General features: G+C 36.0%; 6 protein-coding genes and 1 non-coding gene across 8 annotated transcripts in view; 5 read left to right on the forward strand and 2 right to left on the reverse strand.

The window, feature by feature from the left end:
• The window catches only part of LOC104729240 (phenylalanine--tRNA ligase alpha subunit, cytoplasmic), a 4,337-nt gene extending 1,509 nt beyond the window's left edge, over nt 1-2,828 (reverse strand). Inside the window, exons 1-14 of the mRNA XM_010448164.2 lie at nt 2,563-2,828; nt 2,198-2,323; nt 2,015-2,104; nt 1,809-1,865; nt 1,666-1,721; nt 1,494-1,586; nt 1,319-1,403; nt 1,143-1,180; nt 1,017-1,055; nt 817-893; nt 612-696; nt 433-529; nt 253-349; nt 68-139 (exon numbers count right to left, since the gene is read on the reverse strand). Of these exons, the coding sequence (XP_010446466.1) occupies nt 68-139; nt 253-349; nt 433-529; nt 612-696; nt 817-893; nt 1,017-1,055; nt 1,143-1,180; nt 1,319-1,403; nt 1,494-1,586; nt 1,666-1,721; nt 1,809-1,865; nt 2,015-2,104; nt 2,198-2,323; nt 2,563-2,709 (1,159 nt within the window). The 5' untranslated portion in view covers nt 2,710-2,828. The remainder of the gene's footprint in view (nt 1-67; nt 140-252; nt 350-432; nt 530-611; nt 697-816; nt 894-1,016; nt 1,056-1,142; nt 1,181-1,318; nt 1,404-1,493; nt 1,587-1,665; nt 1,722-1,808; nt 1,866-2,014; nt 2,105-2,197; nt 2,324-2,562) is intronic.
• LOC104729244 (protein NUCLEAR FUSION DEFECTIVE 6, chloroplastic/mitochondrial) lies at nt 3,102-4,680 on the forward strand. 2 transcript variants are annotated; one of them, XM_010448167.2, is made up of 3 exons: nt 3,102-3,331; nt 3,436-3,554; nt 4,434-4,680. In XM_010448167.2, the coding sequence occupies exons 1-3, from the start codon at nt 3,180-3,182 to the stop codon at nt 4,451-4,453; spliced, it is 291 nt and encodes a 96-aa protein (XP_010446469.1). In that variant the 5' UTR covers nt 3,102-3,179; the 3' UTR covers nt 4,454-4,680. The 2 variants fall into 2 exon arrangements, with proteins under 2 accessions (XP_010446469.1, XP_010446468.1); XM_010448166.2 differs by lacking the exon at nt 4,434-4,680 and adding an exon at nt 4,079-4,380 and having other exon boundaries at nt 3,103-3,331.
• LOC104729245 (enolase-phosphatase E1-like) lies at nt 5,199-6,209 on the forward strand. Its single transcript, XM_010448168.2, has 2 exons — nt 5,199-5,504; nt 5,614-6,209. Exons 1-2 carry the CDS (start codon nt 5,373-5,375, stop codon nt 6,025-6,027), a joined length of 546 nt encoding a protein of 181 aa, XP_010446470.1. The 5' UTR covers nt 5,199-5,372; the 3' UTR covers nt 6,028-6,209.
• Nucleotides 7,985-9,871, forward strand: LOC104729246 (probable cinnamyl alcohol dehydrogenase 9). The gene is made up of 5 exons (XM_010448170.2): nt 7,985-8,153; nt 8,361-8,474; nt 8,561-9,077; nt 9,198-9,351; nt 9,430-9,871. The coding sequence occupies exons 1-5, from the start codon at nt 8,056-8,058 to the stop codon at nt 9,630-9,632; spliced, it is 1,086 nt and encodes a 361-aa protein (XP_010446472.1). The 5' UTR covers nt 7,985-8,055; the 3' UTR covers nt 9,633-9,871.
• On the reverse strand, nt 9,980-10,382 carry LOC104733082 (egg cell-secreted protein 1.4-like). The gene has a single exon (XM_010452693.2). It carries the CDS (start codon nt 10,352-10,354, stop codon nt 9,980-9,982), a length of 375 nt encoding a protein of 124 aa, XP_010450995.1. The 5' UTR covers nt 10,355-10,382.
• On the forward strand, nt 10,658-10,729 carry TRNAH-GUG. Its single transcript has one exon. It is a non-coding gene; the product is annotated as a tRNA-His (tRNA).
• LOC104729247 (cellulose synthase A catalytic subunit 2 [UDP-forming]) overlaps nt 13,745-14,522 on the forward strand; it is a 6,002-nt gene continuing 5,224 nt past the window's right edge. Inside the window, exon 1 of the mRNA XM_010448171.2 lies at nt 13,745-14,428. Coding sequence (XP_010446473.1) covers nt 14,348-14,428 — 81 coding nt within the window. The 5' untranslated portion in view covers nt 13,745-14,347. The remainder of the gene's footprint in view (nt 14,429-14,522) is intronic.

Here is a 14,522-nt window from a genome sequence, read left to right on the forward strand (position 1 = left end):
TTTTCTTTCTCTCTCAAGCCTAGGCAAACCAAATTTAAGATTGTGGCAAACTTAAGGAAGAGTTTACCTAAGCGTGAGAAGAAGTCTTTTAATACACCAATCAGGTCTCCCAGTGTAAGGCCTCGATCACAAATCAAACCTGATCCAAACATGAGATCATTTAACCGATTGAAAATCAAGTTTGACAGACGATGATTCCTTACTGTGATTTAACACCAAACTGTGACAACTCTGTCCGTTAGAGAACTATACCTTCAATTTGATGGAACTCTGCAAGGTGGGTCCGATCAACAGCTTCGTTTCTGAAGACACGGTCAATAGAAAAGTACTTCTTGGGCACAAAAGGTTTCTACAGAAAGACAGAAATCTAATTATACTACTGAATATTGAAAACCAACGTCTCACAACCTGTAAACTAAAGTTCAGTTGTACCTGTGCTAGTGCATAAAGCATCCTAGATGAGACAGCCGTTGTGTGAGTACGGAGAAGATTCTTGTTTGCTTCTTCTCGTTTCCAATCATAATTATACCTTTAATGCAAAAGGCCATTGTCAGAGCGCTGCAAATTAATTATTACTACTACAAGGTAGTACGCAGATACAAGTCATATACCCTCTAGATCCATAACCACCAGACTCGTGAACACGTTTCACCCTCTCAACATAATCTTCCGGCAGTGTCCTTGTAGTAGAGGGTGCTACATTCAAAGATTTACGCCATAAAATTTAGAGTTAGTATTCTTTGAGATGTCAACAAGCAACCAGGAAATAGATATCAGAAACAACAAATTTAGAGACTAAGCATTTAAAATTTCAACCATTTAGAAAGAAGGTGTCATGAGAATCACGAGCAGGGTGCTGCTGAGGCTGGAACAACGCATCAAAATTCCAGAAGCTATAAAGCATAGGAAACAGGATAAGATCAGCTAACAAATAGCAAAAACTAATGGCCTAATAAGATCTCCTCAAGCCTCCATGAAAAGCTGAAGACCAAGATTCTGTAATAACTAGACGATACCTGCTCTCCACAAAGTTGTTTGTTGGCATCTCCTCGAACCTGCGATCACATAAGGCTCACCATTAATTTTGGCCATCAACTGAATAGGGGAGAGAAATTACAATAGATGTCAAGAGTCTCTCTCACCCCATTTGAACAAATATGTCTTTAAACTGCTTCCGCACCTAATGCACAAGAAAAGTAAAATAAAAAACGTAAGAGGTCTGTTATAAAAAAAACGGCTACCCAAATCCTTTACAACAATAGAAAAGATAACCACTAGTATACAATATATACAATTAGCTACCAAGAGTCAAGCTTACCTTGAGAAGAGCGTGAAGATGCCCAGCCTGAAGAGGCGCTCCTTTAGCATTGAAGTTATATTCCTTAAACTCTAACTCTTTCCAGCTGCAAATACACCACTTTCCTATCTTAATTGCATATTAAACCTACAATACCATTAGAGAGTTGCAAAAAAGGGCAAGTTTTAGGACGTACTTTTGAAGATTTTCTCGTGTCAAATCAGTGGCTACTTCCTTTCTCTCGGGAGCATAGTTAGGACCTTTCTTTACGGAATACCCCGTCCATGTCCTGTGAAGCAAGAAAGGATATCAGCTATCCAATGTCTCTCAAAAGGAACGAAACATGAAAGAAAAGTGGAAACAATTACTCTTTTATTATGAGTTTTCTGGCTTTAAGAGAACTGATACTGTCGTTGTCAACTTCCTGAAGGGGAGAAAGGGATACTTATAAATATCAATCATAAGGCAAATACAAAAGGCGAAATCTCTACTGAACTAAGATAGTACAAACCTTCCCTTCTTGTATTTGTAAAAGCTGGTCTTTCACTTCATCTTCTACATTTTGAACCTACAATAAAAAAAAGGTTCAGATTGATGCAGACTAAACAAACTAAAACGTGAGTGTGTGCGTGTCACATATGTTAAACTGATTCATTACTACCAAACATCCAAAAAAAAAAGTAGCAAACAGAAACTAAACCATTTCAGAACTATTACCCTCCTCGAGACTTGCATTCCCATTTGCACCCACCTTCTTTTCCCGGCTTGTGAGCAGCCGATACTGAAGACTGAAGGAGCAAGCTTTTTCTGAAAATAGTAAAAGAAATTTACAGCCGTTATTAAAGTATGACTAACAAATCCAACCATATAGACATCTAAATAAATATCCATAACAATCACCTGGAGTTCATCTTTTGATATGCTACCTTCTTCAGGCACAGCTAGGAAAAGTTGTACCTCTGGCGACCCTTCTACTGCATATTTTTTCCCTTCATCAGTTAGAACCCATGTCTCCTTTTTAATGTCCTGCAGAGGATAGTCAAACCCCATGTTTCAACAAATTGTAGTGATAGCAACTTATGGCAAAATGTGAGATTCTTCAACCAGATATTAAAAAACGTCTTAAATCTAACACACTCTAGATCCATAATCCAAAACACTATCGCAGACCCAATTCAGCCAGAGAACTCACACGCATAGGAATCAGATACAAGATGTAAGATTACAAAAAACGCCAGTCAAAACGGGGAAGGAAGCACGAGTACCTGAACATCAATGAAACGAAAACCATGGAGACGTTTGATGACATTGATGACTTCGTCGTGGTCGAGGTTGAATTCGGCAGAGAACAGACCCGAATCCGTGATCTCTTCGTTGTTCTGCAGAAACCCTAGTATCGCCTTTTCAGCCATTATTAATCAAATCTCTCTCTTTAGGTTTTATCGAAAGAGCTTTTTTGCCTTACTCTCTCTTCTCTCTTTCTATCTCTTCCGGTCAAACAGAGTAAACGCCGCTGATTCTAATTTGCATAAAATTGGGATTCCGGTTCGACTTTAGAGTGCGTTTTTAATTGTCTCCATTTACTTTTGAAATTACAACATAACCCACCTGTCACGAGTGATATTTATATCACTTGAATAATGCAATTAGAGTCCACTTTGTTGCCTTTTTATTGATTTTTTTAACTAATGACCCTACTTAATGAGGGTGTAATATGTAAAATTAAAAGTCAGGAGGGCGAATTTATGCAATTTCTTCGGAAAAGAAAACGACGGCGTTTGGGTTGTAGGGTTTAGTGCTCTTGGTCGTTCCTCCTTCTCATTGAGATTCCAATTCAAGAAAAACCAAAATTGTTGTGCTCTGCGAATCTTAAAATCAAGAGATGGCATCGTGTTGCAGATCAGCGTTAATGGCAGGTTCCAGAAACTTAGTATCAAGATCTAGACCCGTAACTCAAAAGACCCTTAACCTTAAACCCACAACGACTTCAACTCCTTTAGCTTCAATGTCCCAATCTGTCCCTCGTGCTTCAAGGTGCCTTACTCATTTTTCACCTGTTCCAGTCAATTTCTTATCTTTGTTCCCTTGGAAAAATTTAAAGAATATATCCATGTTTGTTTATGGGCTGCAATGTGAAGGGTTCTCTCGGCTTTGGGATGTGTTGAAACGATGATTCCACTCCACAGTGCTGTTGCTTCAGCTCGACTCAAGTCAAGCATCGCTGCTGATTCCTCCTGTTGGAGCTGGCTCTCTCAGGGTAACCTTTTTCCTCTCTTTCTTTGTCTCTTATACTTAAATTTGCTGTCTTTTTCTGCTTCTTGTTTGGTGGTTTGATTCTGTTTTCTGCTTTAACTGCTCTGCATTTGGAAAGTTTTTGAGACTCGAGACTGAATTTGCAGATTTTATTAGTATTTAGTAAACTAGATAGTAGAAACTCTCGTGTGAAGTGGAATTTTAGATGATATTATTGTGTATACAAGCATAATTGTGGCAAGAGTGTTTTCATTAGTCTATATACCCTTTGGATTCAAAGTCTGTTTTTTCTTTATCACAAACAAAACTGTTTTAGGTTTGCAACTGGATGGTGACTGTGAAAGATATGTTCTTTTCAAGTGAACAAAACTTTGACAGATTTTTGAAGAAAGGATTTGTTACTTCTCTCTTTGCATAATAATCATGTCTTGTTGAGATTTTTAGTTGGTCTTAGATTATGTAGTTGTTCCTCGTGTTTGTCCTAAAGCCTTGCTTCTCTGACTTGTGTTCTTCTGCTTAATGCAATAGGATTTGCCACGCCTTTGTGACCCCGGTCTGCTGGATCTCTATATAAGGCGAAAATAATCATAATGTTAGGACTTGCTTTCACAAATTGAATGAACGAGAACAGTGTGATTTCTAGTTCCAACGCTTTTGTTGATGTATTGTTGTCGTTCACAAGGACTTGTTGCAATCTATCTATTGCTATTTGGATCCACACACTTTGGGGGCTTTGTTCTGCACTAAAACTCAGCATGTCCTTTCTTTTGTTCATGATATCACGTTCTGTGTCCATGCATATTACAACGAAGAATCTCTGCATTTTTCAATTTCTTGATGTTGTTGTTGGCTGATCCTCTTCCCATTTCTCTCGTCTCTTTAGAACTGGGAGTTCCTCGGTGACACCATTATTAGCATTGGTCTTGATCTTGAAGCGTCCCTGGGATGATACGATATTGTACTGTTTGAGACTACTTGATTTTGCCAGTTTTTGGACTGGTTTGCTCCGGTTTGAGACCAGGTTGTTTCCCAATTTGGTTCATGTCATCTTGGTTTAGAAATTTTTGGGAGGCATGGAAGGGATAATAGCACTCATCTCAAAATAGTATTAATCATCATATTTTATGGCATTCTAACGAACATAATCAGACTTAAAACCCTACCAAACTAATAATTGTGAATCCGAACTTTCTTGCAGTATACTCGAGTTTGGTCACCAGCTATGTAAGTGTAACTATAATATTGATATTTTTGAAACAATACTACCAAAAAAATTCGAGAGCCCCACATTCACCAGACAAATCATCGTCTAACGCCAATCTCGCCAGCCTTCTGTTTAAATTACCTACGGGCCAAAAAAAAAAAGTTTCAAAATTATAACAAAATTTTGGTTAAAGATGTAGACCAATGCTAATGATGAAGACTAATAGTTAATCTTTTAGTTCCGTTAAATATACTGTACACTATTTAGCTTTCCGTTACAAATTTAATAGTCGGAACTAGAAGATTAACTAGCTCCCTAATCTCTAACCTTCGGTATTAATTAGTCCATTGAGCGTCATTTATGTGAAGAGAAGAGTAAAAGTCTGATTACGTTATATTGCAATACAAACAACAAAAAATGGATTTACTAATTTCCTTTGGGTCTCAATGTATCCCCACCTCCTTTATCTAGCTAACCGCGTAACGAGATGGACGGGCACAACTATATACAAGACATGTATGTCATGTGTGCATTGCCTATATAATAGCTCATGTTCTTACAATGTGTATATAACTCGAACAAGAAACAGTTAGAGAACTTATATATAGAAAAGGCTATATGGGGAATTGTGCACTAAAACCAAAAGTTTTGTCGGAAACCGGAGCTCCGGCACCGGAGGAGCTTAAGGATTCACTTCTTGAATACCACAAGATCGACGCTGCAAAATCTCTTAGCAACTTGTTCCTTCAAGTAAGTCGCTACAAAAATTAAGCACAAACATAAATGTAGTAACTTTAAGGATGTTATATTCTTGATTGTGTTATTCTCATGGCTTGTTTGTGATTTTTTTGGCTACTAGGACAAGGCAGAGAAGAAAACGAAAGATTGTGAAAAGATAACATTCGAAAATGTTCCGGTAGCTGAAGATCTGAAAACAGCTTTGGCGGAGGAAAAATCTCGGAAAAAAGAGACAAAATCTCCGGCGACGATAGAGACAACTTCTCCGGTAGCAGAAACAAAATACCAAGTAATGGAGAAAGAAGCTGTTGCTGACGAGAAGAAAACACCGGAAAACATACCGGTAACTGAAGATCTGAAAACAGTTTTGGAGGAGGTTGCACACCCTCCGGAAACAGAGTCAAAGTCTACAGTAATTGAGACTAACGAAGAGCCCGCTCTTGAAGAGAAAGTGATTGACGTTGTGACTGTGAAAGAAACAGAAACAGAAACAGAAGCGAAAGCAGAGGAGGTGGGAAAAGAAGCAGCACAGTGAAACATCCTTTAAACGCTAGTTTCTTCGTTCTTGATAGCAACATGCTTTGTTTCCTACTTCTTTTTTTGTTTAGATTACGTTTCCTCGAGAGGAAAAACGCAAACGCTGGATTTGTTATATGAATTGAAAACTTCAGATTTCCAACCCAAAATAAGAAAAGTCTTTTTACGACTGTTATGATTTATTTGAAACGTCAGTTTCCTGCGATTGCGTTTCAAAAAGTATACAGTACATAACGTTTAATGTGGTCCTTTATTTAACACACCTTCTAAAGTTTTGGTTTGAATTTACACGGGCGAGCGATAGAGAGATTTAACGGCGGGTAAGACTTTAATGTAGTATTAAAATTTGTAGCAAGACTTTAATGGACCGAGCGATAGAGAGATTTAACGGCGGGTAAGATCCGGATCCGGATTCTGAGCATTAAATGAAACAACTAACTAACTGCACAAACCCTCTTAATTACAGCAGCAATTTAAGAGGCACCCAAACTCTCGAGCCCCAACTTGTCAATTATACATGTAGGGAACAGCCAATTACACGAAGACACGCGTCTATTAATCATTATCTGTTGAACACAGCCACTACTAGTCTAACCACCACCGGTTCATAGACAACCGACAACCTACCAAAGTTAAAAGTGAGTTCTTCAACAAATGTGAAACCAAACTTAGAATTTTTGTTAAGTTTTTTTTTGTGAAATGTTGGGAGTAATTTTTAGAATGAACATATCTACATTCATAAATCTATCTAGCTTTATAGTAGTAGTATAACAAAGTCCAAAGCTGGATAGTACTTGCACTCTTTATGTATTATCGATATATCACATGATTTTAAAATGGACTACTGTACTACAACTTATCTGATTAAAGCTGATCGTGATGTGAAACGAGGATGAACGCATTAACTATTTTATTATATGGCGAGATTGATACTTCCATGCTTTAATAATAATAATTCGACTTTTATCCACAACGTCCAACCGGAAGTTTTTATTTTGTTCCATAATTGTTTGTTTGAATTGAACTACTACTCCAGCCGTCCAAAACCATGATGATGGTGAATTGATGATGATGATGTGAGTGTGGAGGAGGAGTTCCACAACGTTGCATAGTCATCATATATATTCCAAACTATAGAGAAAGTGAAAAGGACTTCTTAATCATACATCTAATATTACGTGCTTAATTTAAAACCATAAGAGTGTGACTTATTTAGTCATTAATTTATATCTCAGCAAATAAGTCGGCCTTGCAAGAAAGTTCACATGACGCTTTAACTGGTAACTAATTCGGGTATTGAAAAAGAATTTAGGACAGTGAATTCAGTCACGTGTCGATTATGATATTTCTTTTTCTTTCAAATTTAGTAAAAAGCAAAAGAAAAACAAATGAATTTAACCGCATACTCAAAACAAATTGAGATATTAATTTTAATCAAATAGTATAATTTTAGAGGAGTGTATTCAGTCTAATATTTTATTTTAGGTGATTTGTGTAGAACAAACAAATCTCATGTTATTTGAATTTGATCATGGATTTTAAATTTTGTTGAAATCAAATGTTATTGAAGTAGTGATTTGAAAATCTATTTTAAAATTTCATGTTATTGAAAAATAAAAACGTTTGAAGATTTGATTTTTAATGATTTTAAAGAATTTTAGAGAATTTCTTTACTTGAGATTTGAAAATTTTCTTTCAATCAATCATACAATTACCCAAAAATCATCAAAATCATATTAAAACTCACTAAATCTTCCATAAGGTGACAATTAATAATCAACCACAATCTATATATAGTATGTTATACAATGAAATTAAATAACTTTCTTAATTTCATGCAATGTTAAGTATAGAAAAAATATATAGTATCTCAATTTACAGGTGAAAGCAATAAAAAGGGTTATTAATATCTCTAGCTACTCCTCTCATCTGTAAATTGACTCCATATATGCACCACTCCCTTGAGACACTCAAAGAAACATAAGCTCAATATCTCACTCAGTCAAAGACAAGAGACAAAAAAACAATGGCGAAATCTCCAGAAACAGAGCATCCGAACAAAGTCTTTGGCTGGGCTGCTAGAGACAAATCCGGCGTTCTCTCTCCGTTCAACTTCTCTAGAAGGTTTTCGTACTTAATCATACCAAAATCCAAGATCCTCCTCGTACTCTGTTTTATCGGTTCTATCATATGGTGTTTTACAACTTATTTTCCATTTATGCTTAACCAAGCCTAGATTTGGTCCAAGATAGATCTGTTACAAAGTTTTGTGTGTTATGTGTTCTTGTTTCTGTATATAACATATAGTTTGGTGTGATTTTGATTCTGTAGAGACAATGGTGAAAATGATGTGACAGTGAAGATCTTGTTCTGTGGAGTTTGCCACACTGATTTACACACAATCAAGAACGACTGGGGATACTCGTATTACCCTGTAGTTCCCGGGTAATCTAAAATAAAAAAACCAAACAAATATATATGGTACTTTAACATTTTTTCGATTATATAACCAAACGTTTTATATAATTCAGGCATGAGATCGTTGGGATCGCTACAAAAGTTGGCAAAAACGTGACAAAATTCAAAGAAGGAGATCGTGTAGGAGTAGGAGTGATCACTGGCTCATGCCAATCTTGCGAATCGTGTGACCAAGATCTTGAGAATTACTGTCCTCAGATGTCCTTCACATACAATGCGATCGGAGCCGATGGAACCAAGAACTACGGTGGCTATTCGGATAACATTGTGGTCGATCAACGGTTTGTTTTGCGGTTTCCCGAGGGTTTACCTAGCGATTCGGGTGCGCCGTTGCTGTGTGCTGGAATCACTGTGTACAGTCCAATGAAGTATTATGGAATGACTGAGGAGGCAGGGAAGCATTTGGGTGTAGCTGGACTTGGTGGCCTTGGTCATGTTGCTGTTAAGATTGCTAAAGCTTTCGGTTTGAAAGTTACTGTGATTAGTTCTTCTCCTAAGAAAGAAGAGGAAGCCATTACTCAGCTTGGTGCTGATTCGTTTCTTGTCACCACTGATCCTCAGAAAATGCAGGTAATTAAACAGTGTGATTTTTAACTATCTTGGTTAAAATCAAAGTTGGTTTAATCCTGTTTTCGATCGGTTGAGTTTCAGAAGGTAAAAAGAGTGACATTGTATCTTGGTTTTATTTAGGCTGCAATTGGAACTATGGACTACATAATCGACACGGTATCAGCAGTACATGCTCTGTATCCGTTGCTAGGTTTACTCAAAGTCAGCGGAAAGCTCATCGCTTTAGGCTTACCTGAGAAGCCTCTCGAGCTACCAATGTTCCCTCTCGTTCTCGGTAACCAACCACTTAATAAAACTTCTTTAAGTTCTTATTGCGTGAAAGACAAGTTAACTTGAGTTACTATGTTTACAGGAAGGAAAATGGTGGGAGGAAGTGACATTGGAGGGATGAAGGAGACACAAGAGATGCTTGATTTCTGCGCTAAGCACAACATAACGGCTGATATTGAATTGATTAAGATGGATGAGATTAACTCTGCCATGGAGAGGCTTGCTAAGTCTGATGTTAAATACAGGTTCGTGATCGACGTGGCTAACTCCTTGAGCCCTCCATGACTTAGCCGAATATAAGAACGGACCATTGAGCAGGCTATTCAACTATTTCATAAGCTCGTGTTTATTATGCTTATGTTTGTGTCTTCTCGAGTTACCTTCGTTTTATGCTTTCCGTTTGAGAATCGGTTTCTTCTCAGACAAGTTACCCTCTTTCTTTGTTTTCTTCTCTGTTTCTCATGTTCTGTTTCTTAAGAGAATCTCTTTGGCAATAATATAAAGATTGATCAAAGTCCAATACAGCTCTGAACCTTTATGATTTTTTAAACTCTTGATTAATCTTACTTTGTTATAAAGACGCTCCATATGCAACATATATATGCGTTTATTAATTAAAATGGAAATTACAATCAAGCTATTTTGGGAGAAGGAGCCGGAGAGGAGTTTGGATTCTGACAAAAGCCACGGAGGACATTAGCCTCCTCAGGCGTGAATCCGAGAGAAGTGAGCATAGCCGGCCAACAATTGGTTGTGATGACGTCGACGGCTTCACAACAACTAACGCCGAGTTTTGTTTCGCCGTTGAGGAAGAAGAGAACAATCTCATTCGTGCACGATTTGAGCTCGTATAATGCGTTCCAGCATTCCATTAGTCCTCCACTTTGGAGCCTCGCCGCTATGTTGGTTGACTCCGCCGTGAGATATCTGCCGAAGACGGTGGTGTTTAGTAGGAGGAGGAGAAGAAGTGTGACGATGGAGATGAGAAAAGTGGTGTTTGAAGCCATTATTTATCTGACTGGTGTTGTTTTGGTTTGGTGGGTTTTGTGTGATTAGAGATTGGATTGTGATCGTTTGGTATTTATAGTGTGCTTAGGGAAGGATATTTTTGGGTTAGTGAGAGATTAAAGAGTCATTAAAGGTTTTGTTAGTGGGGAAAGAAGTAAGAGGGTATTGATTAAGAGTGGTTAAGCAGGATTAGTGAAGCGTCTTAAGCTGAAGAAGAGTTACGGAGATACGAAAGGTTTAGTTGTGAATATAAATGGATACTTGGGTATAAGTTGTGTTATTGATGAAGTCAGTCAACAAAAGTGGCTGTAGTTTAGTGGTAAGAATTCCACGTTGTGGCCGTGGAGACCTGGGCTCGAATCCCAGCAGCCACAGTTTTTTTGGAATTTTTTACCTGTCTTACACGTGTCAACTTTCCTCATGGGTCTTAAGCCGTTTTTAACGGAACCTGCTTATCACAGTTTTTATTAATTTAAAGCCCACCATACTTTCCTTATAGCCCATATATTGGTTTCTTTAGGTAAACTCAAACCCATATATTTTTGCTGGGAATTTTCAAATGAAGTTAACTATATTTTTCTTTTTAAAAAGAATTCTCACAACAACAAAAAATATTAATAATAATAAGAAAAAATATTAATAATTAAAATAGAGCAAATGAGATGAGAAATTTTTTTTTTCCTTTTTTTTGTGTGTGCGAAATGAAATGAGAAAACAAGAGCCGATATTAAATAAATAGAAGGTACATAAAAATGGCAAAAACAAAAATAGACTTATAAAAAGAGTGGCCTAAACTATGATCCTATAACCTCGTTTAGGTATGGCTAGTTGGACTTTGCCTTTTGATGGATCAATCATTTAGATTTAGGTTAAACAAAACTCCCACAATTGAACGATTAAAAGTATAATTAATTGGAGAAAGCACATTTCTATCATGGGACTTAGCTGCGTAGGCCACCGATTTGCGTGCTAAGGTTTAAGGAGCTAAATAGTAAAATTCAACTTTGAATATAGCTACCGACAGATTGTGATCAGTAACACAGTAGATTAAACTTGAAAAAGTAGTTAAAATAGTTCGCTTTGTTTTGGAACCAATTTTTACACGAAAAGAAAAAGAAAAGACACGAGCCCATTGACCTATATTTTTTAATATTCATTTATCTTATTGCATTCATAGGAAGTTGGCATATTTAAATTAAATATGACCCCGCAGAGCGAATAAAATACGATTTAGTGGGAAACTCTTAACAACTAACTAATGACCTTTTCCTGTAGGATAACACAATAATTCGATTCTAATTAAACAATGTCTTTCTATTATCATTCGTCAGTTCACAATAATGCGATACAGTGAAAACAATTAAAAAAACATGCTTCACTGTAGCGGTAATTTTCGTCGGTGCCAATATTGTATCTTTAATTATTATCCTACTAATTAGTTTTGAATTGTATAAATTATCTGATTTGCTGGAGCCTTGTTGTAGGCCATCTGATGCTTTTGGCCATATATCGACCGACGAATATTCGCACTCCCACAGTCCGACGCAGTATAAATGTATAATATCTACGCTATGTATGCACCATTTAAAGAAGTCAGTACGTAGTAAGCATACGACGAGCTGGACTAAACGTGAATCAAAATTGTTAATTTCTTAATCATAGTTATTAAAAAAAACTAATCCATTTATATAATACCGCATGGTGCAACTAATCAAGATGTTTAAATAATTAAAAAGTAAAACATACTTTAGTATTGATTCTTATCTAAATGGTTAAATTAGCCACAATTATACCTGAATTAGTAAATACTTCTACAATTGTCTTTTCATATTTTTTGGGTGGTCACTACCTTTATTTTGTTTCCCCAGCTGCTTGGTTGGCTGGTTAAATATGATAATCTTTGGCAACATCTATTTAAGAAAGCGTAATTAATTTATATTCTAGTTCACTTAGCTTGTGGCCAACTAAATGGCCATCGTACATTAATTTGATAGAAAGACTAACTGCGTAACATCCAAATAATGATTCGGTTATCATTTCGCCATCAAAAATAATCGATTTATATATGGCAAAGACATAGACATTTTAACAATCTATTTACGATAATTCGGTAGAATATAGTTGTCCATGCATTGATGACATAGTTCGCCTCTAATCAGTTTTAATAATTATACTTAATTAACATCATCATGTCATATTTATAATAGTCTAATCGAAACAGACCTGGTTTATTTAAATGCATATAAATCGATTAGATGGGGAAAAAAGAAAAAAAAAAACACTGTAAGACCTTTTCAAATGTCGTTTGTTTAAGCAGAAGTGAACGATTATGGTTTAAAACAAATTAACTGTGCTCGATTTGAACATTCTGCTCGTGTACGTACAGTTACATTTTTTTTTGTCGGCTGGTTTTATATAGTTTTAGACTGTTTAGTGAATGTTTATGCCTTTTTTCCACACAAAAGAAAAAGAATAATGTACTTCCACAGCTGCACTGTCCCGAAGAAATGAAGAAAAATGTTACGCCACCGACAAGATTTCTCACCTTATAACGTATTAAACTAAAGAAAGAAACAAATTGTTTATTCAGAGTTGGTTTGAAAAAGATACTGATCCAACGGTCATGGATTTTACATAACGTTATTTAATAAATACGACCAAAATATCCTGATGAAATCAATGTATACCTAATTAGAAGCTTCACAAAAAAAATAAAAATAAAGGAAAACTTATAAACTTTAGTTTCCTCTTTTTCCATTATTACAATATTCACGTGTAATATACTAATAACTTTGGATGTTTATTAATAAATGATCCAATTATTAGCAAAATAATTCTGATCTTCCAATCATAATTTAGTTACGCATTCAAAACAATAATTTACTTTAGTAAAAAAAAAAAAACAATTAGCCATTAGATTACCTTACGAAGTAACCATTAAACTGTGGATAGGTTTAAGTTTAATAAAAAGGCAACAAAAACTTTCAGGGGATTTCTTAAATTTACAGCGCTGTAGAAAATTATACGACATATATATATGGAGTCAATCCATATCTAGTGTATTGGTAATTTGGTAACAGAACAACCCCTCAACAAATATTGTTCTCCAGAACCTGTAGATATCTTTCGTTCGGTCTTCAAAAATATCTCTTCTCCCAAACAAAAAAAAAGCCAAAACTTTGTATTTTTGTTTGTAGTTGTTGTTGTCTTTCTTTTTCTTCTTCTTCATCCATTCACCAACTCTAGAAGAAGGTGGGACTCACACAGTCTCCAGCTCCACCACCACCATAGCCATCGTCATTTTATCCGGGACCCACTAATTATGTGACGTCTATGTGTTTGTTTATAGACATTTGTTTCAATCTCTTAATTTCATCTGTTTAATTTATAAAGAGAGAGAGAGAGAGAGAGGTATTTGATCTCAATTTTGCTGTCCACATTTTATTAACACAACTCAAGGTTGTGTCTGAACTGAATCCACCTCTCTTCTCTCTTCTATCTCTCACATTCATCTTGCTCTCAATCTATCAGACACAAGAAAAAACCCCTGATTTCACATTGCTTTTGTCAGTCTGTAAAATTCTCTAGAATCAGTGACTCACTCACTTAATTCCAAAGACCTTTTTTTAAAAATTTTTATATATATTTTGGTTGTTGTGGAGGAATCAAATAGCTAGCTAGCTCTTTGCAAAAAACTCGTTTTTATTTCTTCTTCTTCTTCGGGATCTCTTCTTTTCATTTTAATTATTACTAATAATTATTACTATAAATATATATATACACACCAGACCCAAATATATACTTATTGTCGATTCGGTTTCTATTTCGTCTCCTCTTTCGTCTTCCATACTGCATGCTCTGAATCGGTGTGTAATGGAAGAAGCTCAACAGTCTGGATCCATCATCCGGGTCGGGTCCGGTCTTGGTCTCTGAGCATTATTAGCCAATAGAGAGACAGAGATAATTCTTTTTTTTTTGTGAGAGAAGAAGACATGAATACTGGTGGTCGGCTCATTGCTGGCTCTCACAACCGTAACGAATTCGTTCTCATTAACGCCGATGAGAGTGCCAGAGTAAGAGATTTCATTATTACTTCCCTTCTTGATTTCTTTCGTTTTCACTCCTTAATTGAAATTTATTCACCAAAAAAGTTTTTTTTTTTTTTTT

This window comes from Camelina sativa, chromosome 12 (genome assembly GCF_000633955.1).
Source record: "Camelina sativa cultivar DH55 chromosome 12, Cs, whole genome shotgun sequence".
Taxonomy (NCBI): Eukaryota; Viridiplantae; Streptophyta; class Magnoliopsida; order Brassicales; family Brassicaceae; genus Camelina; species Camelina sativa.

Excerpts from the sequence above, each read along its gene's own strand:
- LOC104733082 (XM_010452693.2), bottom strand. The coding sequence starts at position 10,354 with ATGGCTTCAAACACCACTTTTCTCATCTCCATCGTCACACTTCTTCTC.
- LOC104729244 (XM_010448167.2), top strand. The coding sequence starts at position 3,180 with ATGGCATCGTGTTGCAGATCAGCGTTAATGGCAGGTTCCAGAAACTTA. Across the intron at positions 3,332-3,435 it reads TCTGTCCCTCGTGCTTCAAG|GGTTCTCTCGGCTTTGGGAT; the intron begins GTGCCTTACTCA and ends TGCAATGTGAAG. Across the intron at positions 3,555-4,433 it reads TTGGAGCTGGCTCTCTCAGG|AACTGGGAGTTCCTCGGTGA; the intron begins GTAACCTTTTTC and ends TCGTCTCTTTAG.
- LOC104729246 (XM_010448170.2), top strand. The coding sequence starts at position 8,056 with ATGGCGAAATCTCCAGAAACAGAGCATCCGAACAAAGTCTTTGGCTGG. Across the intron at positions 8,475-8,560 it reads TATTACCCTGTAGTTCCCGG|GCATGAGATCGTTGGGATCG; the intron begins GTAATCTAAAAT and ends TATATAATTCAG. Across the intron at positions 9,078-9,197 it reads CTGATCCTCAGAAAATGCAG|GCTGCAATTGGAACTATGGA; the intron begins GTAATTAAACAG and ends GGTTTTATTTAG.
- LOC104729245 (XM_010448168.2), top strand. The coding sequence starts at position 5,373 with ATGGGGAATTGTGCACTAAAACCAAAAGTTTTGTCGGAAACCGGAGCT. Across the intron at positions 5,505-5,613 it reads TTAGCAACTTGTTCCTTCAA|GACAAGGCAGAGAAGAAAAC; the intron begins GTAAGTCGCTAC and ends TTTGGCTACTAG.